Source organism: Bubalus bubalis, chromosome 12 (assembly GCF_019923935.1).
Source record: "Bubalus bubalis isolate 160015118507 breed Murrah chromosome 12, NDDB_SH_1, whole genome shotgun sequence".
Taxonomy (NCBI): Eukaryota; Metazoa; Chordata; class Mammalia; order Artiodactyla; family Bovidae; genus Bubalus; species Bubalus bubalis.
Window position 1 is genome coordinate 92734015 of NC_059168.1, and position 23533 is coordinate 92757547.

At 38.9% G+C, this 23533-nt stretch overlaps 2 protein-coding genes across 2 annotated transcripts; both read right to left on the reverse strand.

Annotated features, from left to right (window-relative positions):
- Positions 1 to 612: 612 nt before the first annotated feature.
- On the reverse strand, positions 613 to 1569 carry LOC102393600 (olfactory receptor 1L8-like). Its single transcript, XM_006057813.3, has one exon. It carries the CDS (start codon positions 1555 to 1557, stop codon positions 613 to 615), a length of 945 nt encoding a protein of 314 aa, XP_006057875.3. The 5' UTR covers positions 1558 to 1569.
- Positions 1570 to 9168: 7599 nt separating this feature from the next.
- Positions 9169 to 10125, reverse strand: LOC102393274 (olfactory receptor 1L8-like). The gene has a single exon (XM_006057812.4). The coding sequence runs from the start codon at positions 10111 to 10113 to the stop codon at positions 9169 to 9171; it is 945 nt and encodes a 314-aa protein (XP_006057874.4). The 5' UTR covers positions 10114 to 10125.
- Between the last annotated feature and the right edge of the window lie 13408 nt (positions 10126 to 23533).

Sequence of the window (23533 nt, forward strand, 5' to 3'; positions counted from 1 at the left end):
TTCTCCTTTCCCTCCTCTCCTTTCATTCTCCTTCTTTTAAACATTTTCAAAGACAGTCAACAGCTAAAAATTGAGAACTTATTTTTTTAGCAGTATATTGAATTTGAAATATTTTGGAGATAATTCTTAATACAAGTGAGAAACTAGTTCAGGAAATCTATGTGGGAAAAGGGAAAGTTAATCACTGTGTCCGACTCTTTGTGACCCCCATGGACAGTAGCCTGCCAGGCTCCTCTGTTCATGGAATTCTCCAGGCAAGAATGCTGGAGTGGGTTGTCATTTCCTTCTCCAGGGGATCTTCCCGACTTAGGGATTGAACCTGAGTCTCCTGCATTGCAGGCAGATTCTCTATCGTCTGAGCCACCCGCCCAGTGTGGGAAAAGGATTAGGTTAAAGCAGCATTTGAAAGATGCAATGTGATGACTCTTTGTAGGGAAGAGTATCATGGTTTAATCACAGGCAGAGCCAATTAATAGGCCATCAGCAAAGTATGTAAATGCTCACAATACCTTGCCCCACATGGGTTAAAAATGCTAATCTCCAAGAGCTTGCTTGATCACCAAGAGCCAGTAGAAACCAGATTCAAATGGGGACAATTCCTTTGTGTGTACATCAAGAAGGTGCTGCCTGGGGTTTCCTCCTGCCCAACAGCTTCCTCAGACCCTGTTTCAGGTCTTTGTTTCTTAGGCTGTAGATAAAAGGATTGAGCATGGAGGACAGAACTGTGTAAACAATTGTTGCCATGTGGTCCCTGACAGTGTAGGTGGACACAGGCTGTAAATAGACATAGAAGATGCTGCCATAAAAGAGTGTTACCACAGTGAGGTGCGAACCACACGTGGAGAAGGCTTTGCGTTTCCCAGAAGCTGAGGGAATTTTAAGAACTGCAATGAGGATTTGTATATAAGAGAAAGTAATGCATAGGAAAGGGGTCACTAAAATAAAAGATCCTTCTATCAGTATCACAATTTCATTGACAAATGTGGGGGAGCAGGACAATTTTATCAGAGGGCTGAGGTCACAGAGAAAGCTATGGATAATATTAGAGTCACAGAAGGTGAGCTGATTCAGTAGAACTGTGTGTAGGAGTGAGTGGAAATGAGGCAACGAGCAGGAGATGGCCACCAGCAGGACACAGCGGCGGTGGCCCATGATGGTGACATAGTGGAAGGGGTCACAGATGGCCACATAGCGGTCATAGGCCATGACTGCCAGAAGGCAGCTGTCAGTGTTGCCCAGAGCATATATAAAATACATCTGGGTCAGACATCCAGCATAGGAGATGGTCTTATGTGACAGGAAGTTCACCAGCATCCTGGGGACAATGGTTGTTGTGAAGCAAATGTCAGTGAAAGACAGGAAACTCAAGAAGAAATACATGGGGGTGTGCAGCTGGGGGTCAGAGCGGATGGCCAGGATGATGAGCACATTCCCTGTTATGGTGACCAGGTACATGATGAGGAAGAGGATGAAGAGTGGCTTCTGGTCCTCAGGCCGGGAGGAGAGTCCCAGGAGGATGAACTCAGAGACACTGCTGGTTTGGTTGAGTCTTTCCATTGACTCGGGTCTATTAATAGTTATATACAAGAAGGTTTATTATTTTACATGCTTCAATTCTGTATCCCAAATCATGAGAACCCAGCAGGTCGTTGTTCCCTCTACTTGGTCACCATCAGCCACTCTGCAGGGAAAGCGTGTTACCCTTATCATTCTTGATGTAGTCCTTCCTTCCCAAATCCATGGGCTTGATAAGAGCCTTATATTGCAAGCTGGAGGGACAGAACAAGAGTTTTACTTAAAAAAATATTGAGGCAAACCTCTTTGATTCTAGTTCCTTAATTCCTATTCTGGAAAATTCCTATTTCCTTCTTGGGAACATAGCAATAAAACAGATGTTTCTTTTGAGTTGTTCATTTTGTAGTTTGGGAGACAGATCATCAACAGAGTAGGTAATATTATATCATTGTAGGGATACATTTTTTAACAAAATACAAGAAGATGGAGGTGACTGGGGAGTAGAGGGTATTTTAGATATTGAAGTCACAGAACCCTCATTCCTTATCAAAGCAGATTCAGTTGGTATACTAGGTCTTGGGTGGAAATAACCATTTTTCAAAATAACCAACAGAGCTAATCTCAAAGGAATGTTGAATCCAGTGCAATAGTGATTTTTCCTTTTGTCTGCACACAGAATGAGAGGCTCTTCCTCCTTAGCTCATGGGATATGAGCATCAGTCTATGCAGGTCTTCCCTCTTTTGTAAAGCCATTTTCCTTTTTTTAAACTCCTGTTGTAAATCACATTTGTATAGTATGGACATCCATTTTTGACTCTTCAGTTTTTCCCTTAAAATTCCTCTTTCATATGTTTATCCAAAAATATCTGTGAGAAACATGTCTACATACATGTTTTTTTGTTGTTGTATCTAGTGACCTAGCAATGGACATTAAAATAGCCTCTGTTTCTTACTACTGCAAAAGTTCTATAATGAGGGATTGTGCATCTACAAAGTACTCTAACAAAGTGCTTTAAATCAAGATTTCAGAGTCAGTGTATCCCCCTATATCTTGTGAATAGACATATCCCTTAGGGATTTTGATACATTTTGAGATGTTTGGGTATTTATACATTCTTAGCTACAGTAAAAATCTCAACATATATACTTTCATATTATATATGACATGAAACACACATATCATCAAAGTGTTTAAAATAATTTCTTTAGAGGCACCATATCCTTTCAGACATTTTGAATGCACATTGGTATAAAAGTACATTGATGTATTATCATATTAATTAATAGAAAAAATAAGTAAGTGCTTACACTTTAGTTTTAAGTTACCCCAAACATTTTTAAACCTCAGTTACTTCATGTGTGATATTGAGCAAAAGCATCCACATTCTCATGAGGGGTTAGGGAGATAGCACATTTCAAACACCTCAAGACAAACATATTATGAACACTCAGGAGAAGCTGCTGATACTCATCAATCCCCATGTCACCCTCCCTCATCTTCTATTTCTAGAAGGTCTCAAAATCAACTCATTCACCTGTGTAAAATATCACATCCTGCACTGCCAAATTTTCAGGCTAATTTTATGATTTTGTAAGATTTTATGGAAGAAAGGAAAAGACCCTGATGCTTGGACAGATTGAGGGCAGGATGAGAAGGGGGTGACAGAGGATGAGATGGTTGGATGGCATCACTGACTCAATGGACATGAGTTTGAGCAAACTCAGGGAGACAGTGATGGACAGGAAAGCCTGATGTGCTATAGTCCATGGGATTGCAAAGAATGAGACATGACTTAGTGACTGAACAACAGCAATGGAAGAAATATTTGTTTTGTTTCAGTGCATTGAGCTTTGAGTGGATCAGTAATTAAAGTTAATTAGAATAAACCAATATTTGTTGAAAATGTATGACATGTCAAGCTTATTCCATTCACCTCACTAAATTCCATAATAAGAAATTGGAAAGCACGTGTTATTAAATGGGAGAATGAGGCTTATAGAGGTGAAGCAATTTGCTCAAGGTCACTAAGGAATTGAATCGCAATCAGGATTTGGACACATTCAGATTTCTGACTCACTTTAAGCTCATGCTTTCAAGCATTACGCTACCCCTCCCCTAGGTTTGGTATATTTATCATCTGTCACAGTCACCAACAATCAATCATGCACTATTTTCCTCATTTTGACAATTTCCTAACATGAAATACCTCTCTATTGCTCTTTATCGACAAGCTTTCTTCTCCCATGTTCTGAATCTATCCTTGTAGTTGCAAGAGAGGTGATCTAGTTATCTTTGTTGCTGAAATGGTAGAATTTGAGTATTTGAATATTCATGATTAACTGACCAAAATCATGGGCTTTTATAATTGGGGTGTGTCTGGAGTGTGGAGTTGTGGCCATGCAGTGACAGTACCCTGAAGACAAAAAATGGGGTTTGATTTGTCCTGCATCTCCTGCTCACAAGCTGGTTCTTGACATTTTAAGGATAACAAGGGAGACACCATGTCTGAAAAGAAGTTTATCACACACAAATCAAGATTCAAAGGTGAGTCATTTGTGAAAGGGCTGCCTGGGGAAATGTGGAATACAAAAATTAGTGGCAATTTGGTGAATTATTTAAATTGGATGCTCCAGGTCATAGATGTGAAGAACACCCAGGCTAGAAAACAGGAGGAAGGTTTTGGATCTGAGAACCTGTGAGAATAGTTCTAAAAGCACAGTGTGAGTGGATCAGAATAGGAATACAACAGTTTTTTGTTTTTGTTTTTTCCCTCTTCTTTTCTGCTGAAGCACTTTGCTTTCACCAAAACTTATGTTATAGGTAGCCTAGAAGTCCAACTGGATGGACTTAAAACCAAATGCCACATGGAAGTTCTACTTGGACTCTATGACTTCTCAATCCATAAAATATTTGAAAGTATCCAAAGAGAAAAGAGTAAGGTACTAAGCTGGGTTAGAGTAGCCCAGTGGGTGGCCAGTTTCCTGAAGCTCACCTGCATGTCCAGATGCTTTTCTTTCATTCCCAACCTCTCCAGAAGCTGATCTGCACCATGTCTGTTCATCAGGTCATAGTTTGCTTCTCAGCCAAAGTTCAGCTTCCTCGTGTATCTCCCATGGAATGGGAGATGCTCTGACTCAAGTAAGAGGACTCTCCTGATTGTGGAAGCCTAGCCAGCTTCTCATGAGTTTGGAGTATGCTCTGCTAGTCTCTGGGGTGCTTGTTAGGTTGAGGAAGTTGTGGTGTGATGACTTCTCAGGGGATTTCATCCTGGGATCTCTGTAGGCAGAGAAAGCACAAAGGGAATCAGAGCTAGCCCAGCTGACTTCAAGGGGACAGGGGACCCCTCAGGCTTCCTGTTTAGCTGTTGGGACTAATCTCAGAGCTAATGAGCCTCAGTGCACTGTCTCAAGGTCAGGCTTCAACTGTATTTTATCAAGGGTAGAAAAATATTCATGTGGGTGAATATTTTCATTTTATTGAAAATAGGTGTGGACCAAGGTGTACTCTAGAACCAGACAGATCATACATAAATGAATATGCAGAGTTTTCCAATTTTAAGGGGGTCAGTTGGTGGAGATCAGTGGTGTGTATGTGCTTTCCAGTATCTGGGGAGGCATGTGGATTAGATTTTTTTTTAAGTGAGGGATTAGGCTAATGTGAATTTACATATGTTTAAAATCACAGGGTCAGGCAAATGTTGTCATATTTAGCAAAGGGGCTTTGAAAAACATGTATGTATTTAAGAGTTTAGGCTCAAATCAGTTATTTGAAGTTGCATTGAGGGAGAGGAGATACTTACTAGAATGCTGGCCTACTCATTTAGGGGTTGCTTTCAACAAGAGACTTTGCCTCTATGAGCCTCAGTTTCTTCATCTGAAAAAGCAGGATAGCATTTCTTTCTGGCACTAAAACCAGAAATAACATTTTCTTTTGAGCTTTATATAGATAATATTGTGTATTTTGTTAAAAATCATCCACAAATATAGGAAAAACAACACATTCTGCTACTGCCCTCAGGGTAAACCACTGTCTCACACAAAACATCTGCGTCTTCTTCCTTACCTTTGAGTTGAGTGTAGAAAGTTTAACCTACTTACCAAGAGTAAATACTACTGAGGCAGAAACCCCTGGGTTTGAGTCCTGCCTCCTGCACTTACTCTTCATGTGGCCTTCATCTTTCTCTTGTTTCCATTCATTCATCCAACAAATATTTAATTATTATTTTCCAGCTTTATTGAGATGATTTACACATAGCATTGTGTAAGTTAAAGGTGTACAACACAGTTGTTTGAGACGTATTTATTAAGCACAGTAATTACCACAATAATGTTAGTTAACACATCCATAACCTCACAGAGCTACAACTTATTTGTTTTGATGAGAACATTTTTTCCTTGCACAGCCTGGTAAATTTTCTTATTTTCCTTTAAAAAAATTTTTTTATTAGAGTATATTTGATTTACAATATTTCATTAGTTAGATGTAAGCAGAATGAATCAGTTATGCATATACATATATCCACTCTGGTTTAGATTCTTTTCCTGTATAGGCCATTACAGTGTGCTGAGTAGAGTTCTATGTACTATTGGTGGGAACTTTTGAATTTGTCCTCTCAGCAACTGTCTTTCTTTAAAAGAAATTTAAAAACTGAGGTACACTTGATGTGCAATGTGTTAAGTTCAAAGTGTACAACATAGTGATTCTCATTTTTAAAGATTGTATTCCATTTATAGTTATTATAAACTATTGGGTATATTATCTGTGCTGAACAATACATGCTTGTATAAATAGGTCATTGTTTTATATATGATGGTTTGTACCTCTTAAACCTCTATCCCTATTTGCTCTGCCTCACTGTTAACCTAGAGTTTGTTCTCTATGTTGGCATTTTTTTTTTTTTTTGCTATTTTCAATAGTTTCTTTTATTTCTACATTCTACATGTAAGTGATATCAAACAGTATTTGTCTTTCTCTATTTTCTTTTTCTTAGGGGAAAATTGTTTTATTTAGTTTTCTTTTGTTTATTCAATGAAAGAGTCTTTCAATTCTATGGTGCTTGACAATTTTCAAAAGTTTCACATACATGATTTCATATAACCCCACAATTGCCCTTTTAAAAATTCCCTTCTCCCATATTCCCCTTCATGGATCACAGCCTTGTCTTTGCAAAGGGTTTTGTATGACTCAAAAAATTATTAAAGAGATGGGGATACCAGGCCACCTTATCTGTCTCCTGAGAAATTTGAAAGCAGGTCAAGAAGCAACAGTTAGAACCAGACATGGAACAGTAGACTGGTTTCAAACTGGGAAAGGAGTATGTCAAAGCTTTATACTGTCACCCTGCTTATTTAACTTACATGCAGAGCCCATCATACGAAATGCCAGGCTGAATAAATCACAAGCTGGAATCAAGGTTGGCAGGAGAAATGTCAACAACCTCAGCTATGCAGATAATACCACTCTAATGGCAGAAAGTGAAGAGGAACTAAAGAGCCTCTTGATAAAGGTGAAAGAGGAGAGTGAAAAAGCTGGCTTGAAACTCAACATTCAAAAAGCTAAGATCTTGGCATCTGGTCCCATCTCATGGCAAATAGGAGGGGAAAAAGTGGAAGCAGTGATGGACTTTATTTTCCTGGATTCCAAAATCACTAAGGATGATAACTCCAGGCATGAAATTAAAAGATGCTTGCTCTTTGGAAGGAAAGTTACAACAAACCTAGACAGCCTATTAAAAAACAGAGATGTAACTTTGTTGACACAGGTCTGTATAGTCAAAGCTATGGTTTTTCCAGTAGGCAGGTGTGAATGTGAGAACTGGACCATAAAGAAGGCTGAGTGCCAAAGAATTGATGCTTTCAAGTTGTGGTGCTGGAGAAGACTCTTCAGAGTCCCTTGGATGGCAAGGAGATCAAAGCAGTAAATCCTAAAGGAAATCAACACTGAATATTCATTGAAAGGATTGCTGAAGCTGAAGCTCCAAAACTTTGGCCACCTGATGCAAAGAGCTGACTCATTGGAAAAAACCCTAATGCTGGGAAAGATTGAAGGGAAAAGGAGAAGGGAGTGACAGAAGATGAGATGGTTAGATAGCCTCATCGACTCAAGGGACATGAATTTGAACAAACTCCAGGAAATAGTGGAGGCCAGAGGAGCCTGGCACGTGCTGCAGTCCATGGTGTCGCCAAGAGTTGGACATGACTCAGTGACTGAACAACAACAAAAGGGAGGCAATCACATTAGCATGACCTCTTGATTCTCACTGAAAACACTTCATGTAGAACAATTAGATATGTCCTTAATGTTCCGGAAGTTTCGATACTTAGAATGCTGTATCCTATCAAATTATGATTCAAGAGCCAAACAATGATGTTTTTCATATTTGCAAGCACCTAAAAAGTTTCTCTTCAGCTGGTATTTTACAAACAGTCTTTCACCATTGGCATTGGTCATTTGATTTACTAATAGATTTCAATTCCATGAGCTATCAATATTTATTTATACAAATTCAGATGAATGTGTACAAAGAAGTGCAATTTCTCTCCCTCTGTGTCCCTCCCTAGCCTTACACTTCCATTCTTATTTCAGTGACTATATAGATATATAACATATTATTTTGAAAACTAAAATCAATTCATACTTTCATACTCAGGTCTACTTAAGATTTCTATTTAATGACATTTCAAGAAAATAACAGAGATCTGCTTGATATTTTCTTCCTGCTGCATATTGTTATATTTGATAATTAATCACAATTAGTTTCTCCAGTCCTTACTGATAGGATTTTAGGTTTTTCCCAAATTTTTACTTGTTATAAAATTGATTGACTAAAATAAATTGTCTGGAATCAATAGACACTTATGATATTAGTAATATACCTTCAAGTCGGACTCAAGAGTTGGAGTTTCTAGAATACAGTTTAAATCATATATTTTAAACATGTAGGTTTAAGGATAGACAGAAGTAAGAAATGTTTCAATATCCATACTACACAATGGATAATTTTATGTTATCATTCATGATTCTCTTTCTGGCCATTAGCATTTGGCAGTTGTGTGCTAAAAAAAAATAAGAAACTGAAAAGATATAAAACCATAGAAATACAGTAAATCAGGAGAAAGATAAGAGAATAGTAAAAGTGAAAACTTAATAAGCCAAGAAAAAGTGTTGGAAGAGAAAATTAAGGTGTTATAAAAAATCCTGATATTGAGATAATTAAGTAAAATATACTCCATCTTCTCCTTTTCCTTTTCTCCATTCATTATCTCCTCTTTCAAACATTTTCAAAGACAATCAGCAGCTATAAATTAAATAATTAGTTTTAGCAATTTACTGAAATTGAAGAATTTTGGAGGATAATTCTTGATAAAAGACAGAAATCAGTCCAGGAAATATCTGTGAGAAAAGGCTTATCTCAAAGCAATATTTCTAAGATGCAATTTGATGAATCTTCATAGAAAAGAGGAGAAATGGTGAGGGGGTGTATCATGATTTATGCTGAGGCAGAGCCAATTGATGGGTCTTCATCAATGGATATAATTGACCACAATTCCTATTCTCACATGGGTTAAAAATGTTAACCTCCAAGAGCTTGCTTGATCACCAAAAGCCAGTAGAAACCAGATTCAAATGGGGAAGATTCCCTTGTGTGTTCATCAAGGGGGTGCTGCCTGAAGTTTCCTCCTGCCCACCAGCTTCCTCAGACCCTGTTTCAGGTCTTTGTTTCTTAGGCTGTAGATAAAAGGATTGAGCATGGAGGACAGAACTGTGTAGACAATTGTTGCCATGTGGTCCCTGACAGTGTAGGTGGACACAGGCTGTAAATAGACATAGAAGATGCTTCCATAAAACAGTGTTACCACAGTGAGGTGCGAACCACACGTGGAGAAGGCTTTGTGTTTCCCAGAAGTTGAGGGAATTTTGAGAATTGCAATGAGGATCCGTATATAAGAGAAAGTAATGAATAGAAAGGGGGTCACCAAAAGAACAGGTCCTTCTGTCATTATCACAATTTCATTGATTAATGTGGGGGAGCAGGACAATTTCATCAGAGGGCTGATGTCACAGAGAAAATGATGGATAACATTAGAGTCACAGAAGATGAGCTGATTCAGCAGAAGTACATGTAGGAGTGAGTGGAAGTGAGGCAATGAGCAGGAGAAGGTCACCAGCAGGACACAGCGGCGGTGGCCCATGATGGTGACATAGTGGAAGGGGTCACAGATGGCCACATAGCGGTCATAGGCCATGACTGCCAGAAGGCAGCTGTCAGTGTTGCCCAGAGCATATGTAAAATACATCTGGGACAGACACCCAGCATAGGAGATGGTCTTATGTGACAGGAAGTTCACCAGCATCCTGGGGACAATGGTTGTTGTGAAGCAAATGTCGGTGAAAGACAGGACACTCAAGAAGAAATACATGGGGGTATGCAGTTGGGGGTCAGAGTGGATGGCCAGGATGATGAGCAGGTTCCCTGTTATGGTGACCAGATATATGATGAGGAAGAGGATGAAGAGTGGCTTCTGGTCCTGAGGTCGGGAGGAGAGTCCCAGGAGGATGAACTCAGAGACACTGCTGGTTTGGTTGAGTCTTTCCATTGGCTTGGGTCTGGTTAAATACAAGACATTCTGTTATTTCACATGCTACCATTCCATAGCCCAAATCATGATAAGTCTTTGTTTCCTCTATTTGGTCATCATTACCAGCTATTCAGGCAATGCCACTCTCATGGTTCTTGATGTGGACCTCCCTTCCCAAACCCATGGGCATCATAAGTGCTTTATGTTAAAAGTTGGAGGGACAGAATAAGAGCTTTCCTTTAGAAGTCATCAGAGGTGGACTTCTCTGATTCAAGTTCCTTAGATCCCAAGCTGGGGAAAGCACTGTTTCCCTACTGGGAACATAGCAATTCAACTGAGAAATATTTGCCTTTTGTGCCATTCATGTTGTAGTTTGGGTGACAGATCAACAAACAGAATATGTAAAATAATATTAAGAAAAAACTCTACATCTGCAGAGTGTTTTAAAAAAGTGTTTTATGTCAACTTCTTAGAGTCAGCATATTCACCCCTGCCTTTTCTATAGACACATTCCATAAGAATTTCAATCATTTTTAGATATTGGTTAGTTATAGATGCTTGGTTACCATAAAAATCTCTACAGTGAACATACTGTATCAACAAAGTGTTTAAAATAATTTTTTTTTAGAGGCAGCACACTCTCACACATTTTGAACATACATTGGTATACTGTGTGTGCATGCTCAGTCGCTTCAGTAGTGTATGACTCTTTGAGGCACTGTAGACTATAGTCTGTCAGGCTCCTCCATCCATAGGGTTCTCCAGGCAAGAATATTGGAGTGGGTTGCTATTTCCTTCTCTGTTGGCATAGTACATTGATGCATTAATATCTTACTTCATTGAACAAATAGATACTTACACTTTAGTTGTAAGCTACTAAACAGTTTTTATTTTTTTTTTATAAATTTGTGTTTATTTGAGAAAATCTAATTTATTTAATTTATTTTTAAAAAATATACATTTATTTATTTTAATTGGAGGTTAATTACTTTACAATATTGTATTGGTTTTGCCATACATCAACATGAATCCACCACGGGTGTACACATGTTCCCCATCCTGAACCCCCCACCTCCCCTGTACCATCCCTCTGGGTCGTCCCAGTGCACCAGCCCCAAGCAACCAGTATCATGCATTGAACTTGGACTGGCAATTCGTTTCATATATGATATTATACATGTTTCAATGCCATTCTCCCTAATCATCCCACCCTCTCCCTCTCCCACAGAGTCCAAAAGACTGTTCTATACATCTGTGTCTCTTTTGCTGTCTCACATACAGAGTTATCATTGCCATCTTTCTAAATTCCATATATATGTGTTAGTATACTGTATTGGTGTTTTTCTTTCTGGCTTACTTCACTCTGTACAATAGGCTTCAGTTTCATCCACCTCATTAGAACTGATTCAAATGTATTCTTTTTAAGGGCTGAGTAATATTCCATTGTGTATATGTACCACAGCTTTCTTATCCATTCATCTGCTGATGGGCATCTAGGTTGCTTCCATGTCCTGGCTATTATAAACAGTGCTGCGATGAACATTGGGGTACACGTGTCTCTTTCAATTCTGGTTTCCTTGGTGTGTATGCCCAGCAGTGGGATTGCTGGGTTGTATGGCAGTTCTATTTCCAGTTTTTTAAGGAAATCTCCACACTGTTCTCCATAGTGGCTGTACTAGTTTGCATTCCCACCAACAGTGTAAGAGGGTTCCCTTTTCTCCACATCCTCTCCAGCATTTATTGCTTGTAGAATTTTGGATAGTAGCCATTCTGACTGGTGTGAAATGGTACCTCATTGTGGTTTTGATTTGCATTTCTCTGATAATGAGTTTTTAAACCTCAGTTACTTCATATGTAATATTGGACACAAATATCTACATTCTCATGAAGGTTTAGTAAGAGAAGGCAGTTAAAACACTTGAAACAAAGACAGGCGTATTGTAAACATCCACGAGAAGATGTTAATACTCATCAATCCCTGTGTCATCGTTCCTTATGTGCTATTTCCAGATGTTCTCATAATCAGTTAATTCACATGTATAAAATATCATATTCTTCATCATTGAATTGTCAGGCTAATTTCAGGATTTTCCAAGATTTTATAGAACACCTTGCTTATGCCTTGAGCCTTGAGTGAATTAGTAGAGTTAATAATAATACCCAATTATTTATTGAAAAGTTATTACATGCCACATTTATGCTAAGCACCTCACTACATCCCCAAAAAGAGGAATTGAGAGGCATGTGTTTTTATCAGGAGACTGAGGCTTATGGAGGTGAAGTGATTTGCCCAAGGTCATGAAGGAAGTGAGTAGGAATCAGGATTTGAATCCTACTCTGATTTCAGACTCACTCTAAGCTCATGCTCCCAAGCATTATGCTACCCTCCTCTAGTTTTGGTATACTTATTATCTGTCACAATTTGGCACACGCACTGTTTTCCTCATTTTGAAAATTCCCTACATGAATTATCCTTCTACCCTTTTAAACTGACAAGTCTTTCTTCCTCCATGTTCTTATAGTCACAAGAGTGTTGACCTACCTTTCTGTGTTGAAGAGATGGTGGAATTTGAAAATTGGAATATCCTTGATTAAAGAGCCCAGATGAGGCGGAAGTAATTAGCCATGCTTGGCTGGGGTGTGCCTGGTGTGTGGAGCTGTGACTGTGCTGTGGACAGTACCCTGAAGACAAAAAGTATGGATTTGATTTATCTTGCATCACCTGCTCACAAGCTGATTCCTGATGTTTTATGAATAGTCAGGGAATATCATGTGCATAAGGAAGTTTATCACACACAGATCAGTATTCAAAAATGAGTCACTTGTGAAAGGTCTTCCTGGGCAATGTGGAATATTAAAAATCAGTGGTGATCTGGTGAATTAATGAGATTGGAGCCTCCAGGTTGTAGATGTGAGGAACACCCAGGCTGATGACTAGAAAGAGAGGAAGGTTTGGATCTGAGAATCAGGAAGATTAGTTCTAAAAGGACAGGGTGTATGAATGATGCTGGGAATACAACTCTTTCTTTTCTCTTATTTCTATTGAAGGATTTTGCTTCCACCAAAACATATGGTATAGGTGCCTAGAAGTCCAACTGAATGGATTTAAAACCAAGTGACACATGGAAATGTTACTTGGATCTTATGACTTCTCAATCCATGAAATATTTGAAAGTATCAGGGAGAAAAGAGTAAGGTACCAACTGGGTTGGAGTAGCCAAGTGAGTGGACAGCTTCTGAAGCTCACCTCCATGTCCAGATGCTTTTCTTTCCTTCCCAGCCACTCCAGAAGATGATGTGCACCACGTCTGTTCATCAGGTCGAATCTGCTTCTCAGCCAAAGCTCAGCTTCTGCATGTGTCTTCCATGTACTTCTGGGCTGCTTGACAAGGAGAGAAGCAGGGATGGAGGAGGAGCCGACATACTACTCCAAAGGGATAACGCATTTCCCTTTCCTGACCTCAACCCCCATTTCTTCCCTAACACCTGGTCCCTAGCATGATGCTACTCCTCCCCGCTCCAGATCTCAGAAGGCAGAGATGGTCTGACTCAAGTGGGAGGACTCTCCTGATTGTGGAAGCCCAGCCAGCTTCTCATGAGTCTGAGATCTGCTCTGCTGGTCTCTGGGGCATTTATTAGGCTGAGGGAGTCGTGATGTGAGGACCTCTCAGAGGAGTTTGTCCTTGAATCTCTGTAGGCAGGGAAAGCAAATGGGAATCACAGCCAGCGCTGCTGACTCCAAGAGGACAGGGGACCCCTGAGGCTTCCTGTTAAGATGTTGGCACTAATCTCAGAGTTTCTGAACCTCAGTACATCATCTCAAGACTATGCTTCAGTTTCCCCAGGATGGGCTCTCATGAGTGGACAAATATTTATGTGAGTGCGTACTTTTATTTCGGGGGATTCGGGTATGGACCAAGGTGTAGTCTAGATCTGGCAGATCATAAGTCAATGTGGGACCATTGTACTTTTCAGGGGATTCAGTTGAGGGAGATCAATGGTGTGTATGTGCTTGCCAGTGTCCGGGGAGGCATGTGGATTAGATTTTTTTCTGTGTGGGATTAGGTTAATATTAATGTACTTTTAATGCACAGGATCAGGGAAAATTTATTGTCATATTTAACAAAGGAGCTTTGGAAAAAATATATGTATTTCAGAGTTCAGGTGGTATGCATACAAAATAGAATATTAGTCAGCCAGAAAAAAGGAAATCTTGCCTCTGGCAACAACATGGATGGACCTAGAGCAGTGTTTTGAGGTTAAGTTCTTTCTTTAAATTTTTTAAAATTGAGGTATGGTTGATATACAATATTATGTAAGTTCGGGTATCCAACATAGTGAATCGCAATTTTTAAAGGTTATACTCCATTTATATTATTATACAATATTGGGTATATTTTCTGTGCTGAACAATATGTCCCTGTAGGTTATTTATTTTCTACATAGTGGTTTGCACCTCTTTTTTTTTTTATTTTTAGACTTTACATAACTGTATTAGTTTTGCCAAATATCAAAGTGAATCCGCCACAGGTATACATGTGTTCCCCATCCTGAACCCTCCTCCCTCCTCCCTCCCCATTCCATCCCTCCAGGTCATCCCAGTGCACCAGCCCCAAGCATCCAGTATCGTGCATCGAACCTGGACTGGCAACTCATTTCATACATGATATTTTACATGTTTCAATGCCATTCTCCCAAATCTTCCCACCCTCTCCCTCTCTCACAGAGTCCATAAGACTGTTCTATACATCACTGTCTCTTTTGCTGTCTCGTACACAGGGTTATTGTTACCATCTTTCTAAATTCCATATATATGCGTTAGTATACTGTATTGGTTTTTTTCTTTCTGGCTTACTTCACTCTGTATAATAGGCTCCAGTTTCATCCACCTCATTAGAACTGATTCAAATGTATTCTTTTTAATGGCTGAATAATACTCCATTGTGTATATGTACCACAGCTTTCTTAGCCATTCATCTGCTGATGGACATCTAGGTTGCTTCCATGTCCTGGCTATTATAAACAGTGCTGCAATGAACATTGGGGTACTCGTGTCTCTTTCCCTTCTGGTTTCCTCAGTGTGTATGCCCAGCAGTGGGATTGCTGGATCATAAGGCAGTTCTATTTCCAGTTTTTTAAGGAATCTCCACACTGTTCTCCATAGTGGCTGTACTAGTTTGCATTCCCACCAACAGTGTAAGAGGGTTCCCTTTTCTCCACACCCTCTCCAGCATTTATTACTTGTAGACTTTTGGATCGCAGCCATTCTGACTGGTGTGAAATGGTATATCATAGTGGTTTTGATTTGCATTTCTCTGATAATGAGTGATGTTGAGCATCTTTTCATGTGTTTGTTAGCCATCTGTATGTCTTCTTTGGAGAAATGTCTATTTAGTTCTTTGGCCCATTTTTTGATTGGGTCATTTATTTTTCTGGAGTTGAGCTGGAGGAGTTGCTTGTATATTCTCGAGATTAGTTGTTTGTCAGTTGCTTCATTTGCTATTATCTTCTCCCATTCTGAAGGCTGTCTTTTCACCTTGCTAATAGTTTCCTTTGATGTGCAGAAGCTTTTAAGGTTAATTAGGTCCCATTTGTTTATTTTTGCTTTTATTTCCAATATTCTGGGAGGTGGGTCATAGAGGATCCTGCTGTGATGTATGTCAGAGAGTGTTTTGCCTATGTTCTCCTCTAGGAGTTTTATAGTTTCTGGTCTTACGTTGAGATCTTTAATCCATTTTGAGTTTATTTTTGTGTATGGTGTTAGAAAGTGTTCTAGTTTCATTCTTTTACAAGTGGTTGACCAGATTTCCCAGCACCATTTGTTAAAGAGATTGTCTTTAATCCATTGTATATTCTTGCCTCCTTTGTCAAAGATAAGGTGTCCATATGTGTGTGGATTTATCTCTGGGCTTTCTATTTTGTTCCATTGATCTATATTTCTGTCTTTGTGCCAGTACCATACTGTCTTGATAACTGTGGCTTTGTAGTAGAGCCTGAAGTCAGGTAGGTTGATTCCTCCAGTTCTATTCTTCTTTCTCAAGATCGCTTTGGCTATTCGAGGTTTTTTGTTTTTCCATACAAATTGTGAAATTATTTGTTCTAGCTCTGTGAAGAATGCTGTTGGTAGCTTGATAGGGATTGCATTGAATCTATAGATTGCTTTGGGTAGTATACTCATTTTCACTATATTGATTCTTCCAATCCATGAACATGGCATATTTCTCCATCTGTTAGTGTCCTCTTTGATTTCTTTCACCAGTGTTTTATAGTTTTTTATATATAGGTCTTTAGATTCTTTAGGTAGATATATTCCTAAGTATTTTATTCTTTCCATTGCAATGGTGAATGGAATTGTTTCCTTAATTTCTCTTTCTGTTTTCTCATTATTAGTGTATAGGAATGCAAGGGATTTCTGTGTGTTGATTTTATATCCTGCAACTTTACTATAGTCATTGATTAGTTCTAGTAATTTTCTGGTGGAGTCTTTAGGGTTTTCTATGTAGAGGATCATGTCATCTGCAAACAGTGAGAGCTTTACTTCTTCTTTTCCAATTTGGATTCCTTTTATTTCTTTTTCTGTTCTGATAGCTGTGGCTAAAACTTCCAAAACTATGTTGAATAGTAATGGTGAAAGTGGGCACCCTTGTCTTGTTCCTGACTTTAGAGGAAATGCTTTCAATTTTTCACCATTGAGGATAATGTTTGCTGTGAGCTTGTCATATATAGCTTTTATTATGTTGAGGTATGTTCCTTCTATTCCTGCTTTCTGGAGAGTTTGTATCATAAATGGATGTTGAATTTTGTCAAAGGCTTTCTCTGCATCTATTGAGATAATCATATGGTTTTTCTTTTTCAATTTGTTAATGTGGTGTATTACATTGATTGATTTGCGGATATTGAAGAATCCTTGCATCCCTGGGATAAAGCCCACTTGGTCATGGTGTATGATCTTTTTAATGTGTTGTTGGATTCTGATTGCTAGAATTTTGTTAAGGATTTTTGCATCTATGTTCATCAGTGATATTGGCCTGTAGTTTTCTTTTTTTGTGGGATCTTTGTCAGGTTTTGGTATTAGGGTGATGGCCTCATAGAATGAGTTTGGAAGTTTACCATCCTCTGCAATTTTCTGGAAGAGTTTGAGCAGGATGGGTGTTAGCTCTTCTCTAAATTTTTGGTAGAATTCAGCTGTGAAGCCGTCTGGACCTGGGCTTTTGTTTGCCAGAAGATTTTTTATTACAGTTTCAATTTCTGTGCTTTGGTTTGCACCTCTTAATTCTCTACCCCTATCTTGTCTCTTCCCTCTCTCTTTGCCTACTGCTAATCTATAGTTTGGTGTATGTATCTACAAGTCTGTCTTTTTAAAATTTTCATTAGTTTGTCTTTTAATAGTCTATATATAAGTGATATCATATAGTATTTGTCTCTTTTTTTTTTTTAGGGGAAATTGTTTCATTTAGTGTTTTGTTTTTATTCAATGAAAGATTCTTTAAATTCTATGTGCTTTACAACTTATTAAAAGTTTCACTTACACAATTATATATAATCCCACAGTAACCCCTTTTAACAACTTCCCTACCCCTGTGTTTCCCCTCCCCTTCTCCTTCTCCCTTCTGGTAACTACTAATTCTTTCTGTATAGCTGTGAGTCTATAATCATTTGTTCCATGCAAAGTTATTATAATACTATTGACCTTATTTCTTAAGATGTACATTGCTGCTGCTAAGTCGCTTCAGTCGTGTCTGACTCTGTACGACTCCATAGATGGCAGCTCACCAGGCTCCCCCGTCCCTGGGATTCTCCAGGCAAGAATACTGGAGTGGGTTGCCATTTCCTTCTCCAAGATGTACATTACATCTCCACAACTTATTTATTTATAACTGGAAGTTTGTATCTTTTAATTTCCTTTAATTATACCCTCTCCCCTCCAAAGTCCATCTCCTCTGGCTACCACCCGTCTCTTCCCTGTACATGTGAGGCTTTTCATTTTGTTTTGCTTGTTTTGTTTTTCAGATTCCACATTGAAGTGAGATCATATGATATTTTTCTTTCTCTATGTGATTATTTCACTTAGCATCATACCCTCTAAGTTCATCTATGTTGTTGTATGAGTAATATTCATTTTGTATGCATGAGTAATATGGCTGAGTAATATTCTATTTTGTATGCATACCACATTGTTAAAATCTATTTATCTACTGATGGATACTTAATTAGCTATCATACTTTCTCTATGGTAAACAATGCTTCAGTGAATGTTAGGGTGCAGTTTCTTTTTTTTTTTTCAATTAGTGTGTTTGTTTTCCTCAAGTAAATGCTCAGAAGTGAATCTACTGGATCATGTGGCAGTTCTATTTTTAACTCTTAGAGTTCCTTCCAGTATAATTATCCACCCAATTTAAATCTGTTGTAGTTAAAAGACCAATTAGATTCCAACATATAGGGTGGAGGACCACAACATGTCTGTCTGGTACTCAGGTGCCTGCTTTAACCAAGGTGTCATCCTGGTTACAGAAACATAAAGCAGCAGCTGCTCGCTGACAGTCACAGTATGTCACTGATGTTCAAAGGCAGGCGCCCTCTCTTAGTGCTACAGCAAATGTAACAGCAATATGTGTCTACAGTGATAATCCTAACTTACTATTGTCTAGGCAGGTCTTTAAGAAACTCATTGATATCTTCTCTCTAAATTGTATACAAAATGTCTCAGGAAATTATTATAGTTTGGCTTTGGCCCAATACTTTATCTCCTGGAAAAATGAACCCTGGAAACATCCTGCATTGGCCCTGACTCAGCACTACATGTGAGAGAGGGTTAAAAACACTACACTCTTGCTCTGAGGTAGTTTTGTAAGAAAGGAATATTGAATCCCTTTCCTGCCTTTATTTTTCATTAGGTGATCTCACTTCAGCTGCCTTAGTTCTCTGACTTTTTCCAATTCCTAGCTGTCCTAAAACTAAGATCATGGCATCTGGTCCCATCACTTCATGGCAAATAAAAGGGGAAACAATGGAAACAGTGAGAGACTTTAATTTTTTGGGCCCTAAAATCACTGTAGATGGTGACTGCAGCTGTGAAATTAAAAGACACTTGCTCCTTGAAAGAAAACTATGACCAACCTAGACAGCATATTAAAAAGCAGAGACATTACTTTGCTGACAAAGGTCCATTTACTCAAAGCTATGGTTTTCCCAGTAGTCATGAATGGATGTGAGAGTTGGACTGTAAAGAAACCTGAGCAGCAAAGAATTGATGATTTTGAACTGTGGTATTGGAGAAGACTCTAGAGAGTCTTGGATGGCAAGGAGCTCAAACCAGTCAATCCTAAAGGACTAGACAGCATATTAAAAAGCAGAGACATTACTTTGCCAGCAAAGGTCCATTTAGTCAAAGCTATGGTTTTCCCAGTATTCATATATGGATGTGAGAGTTGGACTATTAAGAAAGCTGAGCACCAAAGAATTGATGCTTTTGAACTCTGGTATTGGAGAAGACTCTTGAGAGTCCCTTGGACAGCCAGGATATCCAACCAGTCCATCCTAAAGGAAATCAGTCCTGAATATACATTGGAAGATCTGATGCTGAAGCTGAAACTCCAATCCTGCGGCCAACTGATGTGAAGAACTGACTCATTGGAAAAGACCCTGATACTGGGAGAGATTGAAGGCAGGAGGAGAAGGGGATGACAGAGGTTGAGATGGTTGGACGGCATCACTGACTCAATGGACAAGAGTTTGAGCAAGCTCCAGGAGTTGGTGATGGACAGGGAAGCCTGGCTTGCTGCAGTCCATGGGGTCACCAAGAGTTGGACACGACTGAGTGACTGAACAGAACTGAGCCTGTCCTAACCCAGACTGCACTTCTCTGGATAATCAGCTCTAGTTCAGCTCTACTGCCTTCTATAGGCATGCAGAAAGATGAGGCTCTCCAGATCTGCTTCTTTTGTCCATTTGTAGGAAGAAGTGCAATACCAGTGGCTCAGATGGTAAAGAATCTGCCTGCAATGCAGGAAACTCAGGCTTGATCCCTGGGTTGAGGAGATCCCCTGGAGAAGGGAATAGCTACCCACTCCAATATTCTTGCCTGGAGAATCCCATAGACAGAAGAACCAAGCGGGCTGTAGTCCAAGAGATCGCAAAAACTTGGATTTGACTGAGTGATTTTAAACTAGAAGACCAGAAAGAAGTAGAAATACAAAGAATGATGGGATTATCTCTAAATAGAGGGACTGAGACATTACCCATGGTCAGTCTTAATTGGACGCATATGCAGAGTACATCATGAGAAACGCTGGGCTGGAAGAAGCACAAGCTGGAATCAAGATTGCTGGGAGAAATATCAATAACCTCAGATATGCAGATGACACCACTCTTATGGCAGAAAGTGAAGAGGAACTAAAAAGCCTCTTGATGAAAGTGAAAGTGGAGAGTGAAAAAGTTGGCTTAAAGCTCAACATTCAGAAAACGAAGATCATGGTATCTGGTCCCATCACTTCATGGGAAATAGATGGGGAAACAGTGGAAACAGTGTTAGACTTTATTTTTTAGGGCTCCAAAATCACTGCAGATGGTGACTGCAGCCATGAAATTAAAAGACGCTTACTCCTTGGAAGAAAAGTTATGACCAACCTAGATAGCATATTCAAAAGCAGAGACATTACTTTGCCAACAAGGGTTCGTCTAGTCAAGGCTATGGTTTTTCCTGTGGTCATGTATGGATCTGAGAGTTGGACTGTGAAGAAGGCTGAGCATCGAAGAACTGATGCTTTTGAACTGTGGTGTTGGAGAAGACTCTTGAGATTCCCTCAGACTGCAAGGAGATCCAACCAGTCCATTCTGAAGGAGATCAGCCCTGGGATTTCTTTGAAGGGAATGATGCTGAAGCTGAAACTCCAGTACTTTGGCCACCTCATGCGAAGAGTTGACTCATTGGAAAAGACTCTGATGCTGGGAGGGATTGGGGGCAGGAGGAGAAGGGGATGACAGAGGGTGAGATGGCTGGATGGCATCACTGACTCGATGGACTTGAGTCTGAGTGAACTCCGGGAGTTGGTGATGGACAGGGAGGGCTGGTGTACTGCGATTCATGGGGTCGCAAAGAGTCAGACACGACTGATTGACTGAACTGACTGAGAGGAAGGCATGCTCCAGAACATTTTTCCTTTAGAAGTAGGCACAGTCAAAATTTGTTATTGTTCAGTTGCTAAGTCATGTCTGACTCTTGGAGACCCCATAGATTGTAGCATATCAGGCTCCTCTGTTCTTTATTATCTCCTGGAGTTTGCTCAAATTCATGTCCGTTGAATCAGTGATGCTAACTATCTCATCCTCTGCTGACCACTTCTCCTCTTGCCCTCAGTCTTTCCCAGCATCAGGGCCTTTTCCCATGAGTCAGCTCTTCACATCAGGTAGCCAAAGTATTGGAGCTTCAGCTTCAGCACAAGTCCTTCCAGTGAATATTCAGAGTTGATTTCTTTTGGATCGACTGGTTTGATCTCCTTGCTGTCCAAGGGACTCTCAAGAGTCTTCTCCAGCACAACAGTTCAAAAGCATCAATTCTTTGGTATTCAGCCTTCTTTATGGTCCAACTCTCACATCCATATGTGATTTCTGGAAAAACCATAGCTTTGACTATACAGACCTTTGTAGGCAAACTGGTTGGAATTTAAATAGAATTCTCAGCAGCACTGTCTCCTTTGGTATGGACATATAAATAGTACCCTTAACTTAAATCAATTGGATTCCCAAGATAAAGAGTAAACTGGTGAAACTGTTAGTTGCTCAGTTGTGTCCGACTCTTTGAGATCCCATGGAACTGTAGCCCACCAGGCTCTTCTGTCCATGAAATTCTCCAGACTAGAATACTGGAGTGGGTTGCCATACCCTTCTCCAGGGATCTTCCGAGGATCGAACCTGGGTCTCCTGCATTGCAGGTAGATTCTTTACCATCTGAGCCACCACACGAGACAAAGAGAAAATTGGTGAGTTGAAGGTAAATTTTGTGAGGTGAAGGGTCACATTATCCTTGACCCTCTCATTCCCTTGTATTCAGATGAAGCACACATTCAGCTGGTATTAGTCTTTATTGTGCACCAGTGATGAATCATCCCCAAAGCCTTTGCTTATTATCTCCAGGTTCCTGGCTTTTTTTTTTTTAATTGATGCACAATTTTTATTTAGTAAAATGACAAATCTTATGTGTACAGCATTTTACTGATGACTTGGTCATCTGTTTCTTGTTGATGACCATTTAATTTGTGTTTAGTTCTTCCTAATATAAAATACTATGAATATTTTTGAGTTTTTAATAAACATAAAGTATTTTTATGTTTATAAGAATTTCCATACTGATTTCCAAAGTGATTGTGTAATTTTATATTACCAGTCACTGCCTCTAGGTCATGAGGTTATGGTATTTTTAAAATTTTTACTTAAAAATTTTTGTATTATATATATATTTTTTTCTTTTTATTATTATTTTTTATTTTTTTATATTTTATTTTATTTTATTTATTTATTTATTTTAATTTATTTTATTTTTTAAACTTTACATAATTGTATTAGTTTTGCCAAATATCAAAAAGGATCTGCCACAGGTATACATGTGTTCCCCATCCTGAACCCTCCTCCCTCCTCCCTCCCCACACCATCCCTCTAATACTAAAATGCTTTATCTTTTTTAAAACTTAAATTTATTTATTTCAATTAGAGGCTAATTACAATATTGTATTGGTTTTGCCATACATCAGCATGAATCTGCTACGGTGTTCATGTGCTCCCAATCCTGAATCCTACTGCCACCTCCCTCCCCATACCATCCATCTGGGTCATCCCAGTGCACCAGCCCCAAGCTTCCTGTATTCTGCAAGACTTGGAGTTTCTAGAAGAAATATTAAATTATATAATGTATACCTGTGGTGGATTAATGTTAATATATGGCAAATTTTTTCTTATTAAAAAAATAAAAAAAAAACATATAGTTGTAGGAAGAGATGGAGGAAAAAATGGTTTCAACATTCCTATTGTTGAATGGATAATTTCTTGGTTCTTGTTCTTTCTGGTCATTAGCAATTTTTTTTAATTTAAATTTATTTATTTTAATTGGAGGCTAATTACTTTACAATGTTGTATTGGTTTTGCCATACATCAACATGAATTTTTAATTGTTTGGAAAAATGAGGAAATTGAAAGGAAAGACATAGCAATATAATAAAGGAGGAATGGAAAACCAAGAGAAGAGAAAAAGTGAAAACTTAAGTTTTAAACAAAAATATTTTGAAAGAGAAAAATGAAGAATTATGAAAATCTTCAAATTGGAAATCAGCTAAAATGTACTTTCTCCTTCTCCTCCTCCTCCCTCTCCTTTCTTCCTTTCCCTTTTCAAATGTTTACAAAGGCATCCAAGAGCTACAAATTAGGAAATTATTTTTAGCGATATACT

Excerpts from the sequence above, each read along its gene's own strand:
- LOC102393600 (XM_006057813.3), bottom strand. The coding sequence starts at position 1,557 with ATGGAAAGACTCAACCAAACCAGCAGTGTCTCTGAGTTCATCCTCCTG.
- LOC102393274 (XM_006057812.4), bottom strand. The coding sequence starts at position 10,113 with ATGGAAAGACTCAACCAAACCAGCAGTGTCTCTGAGTTCATCCTCCTG.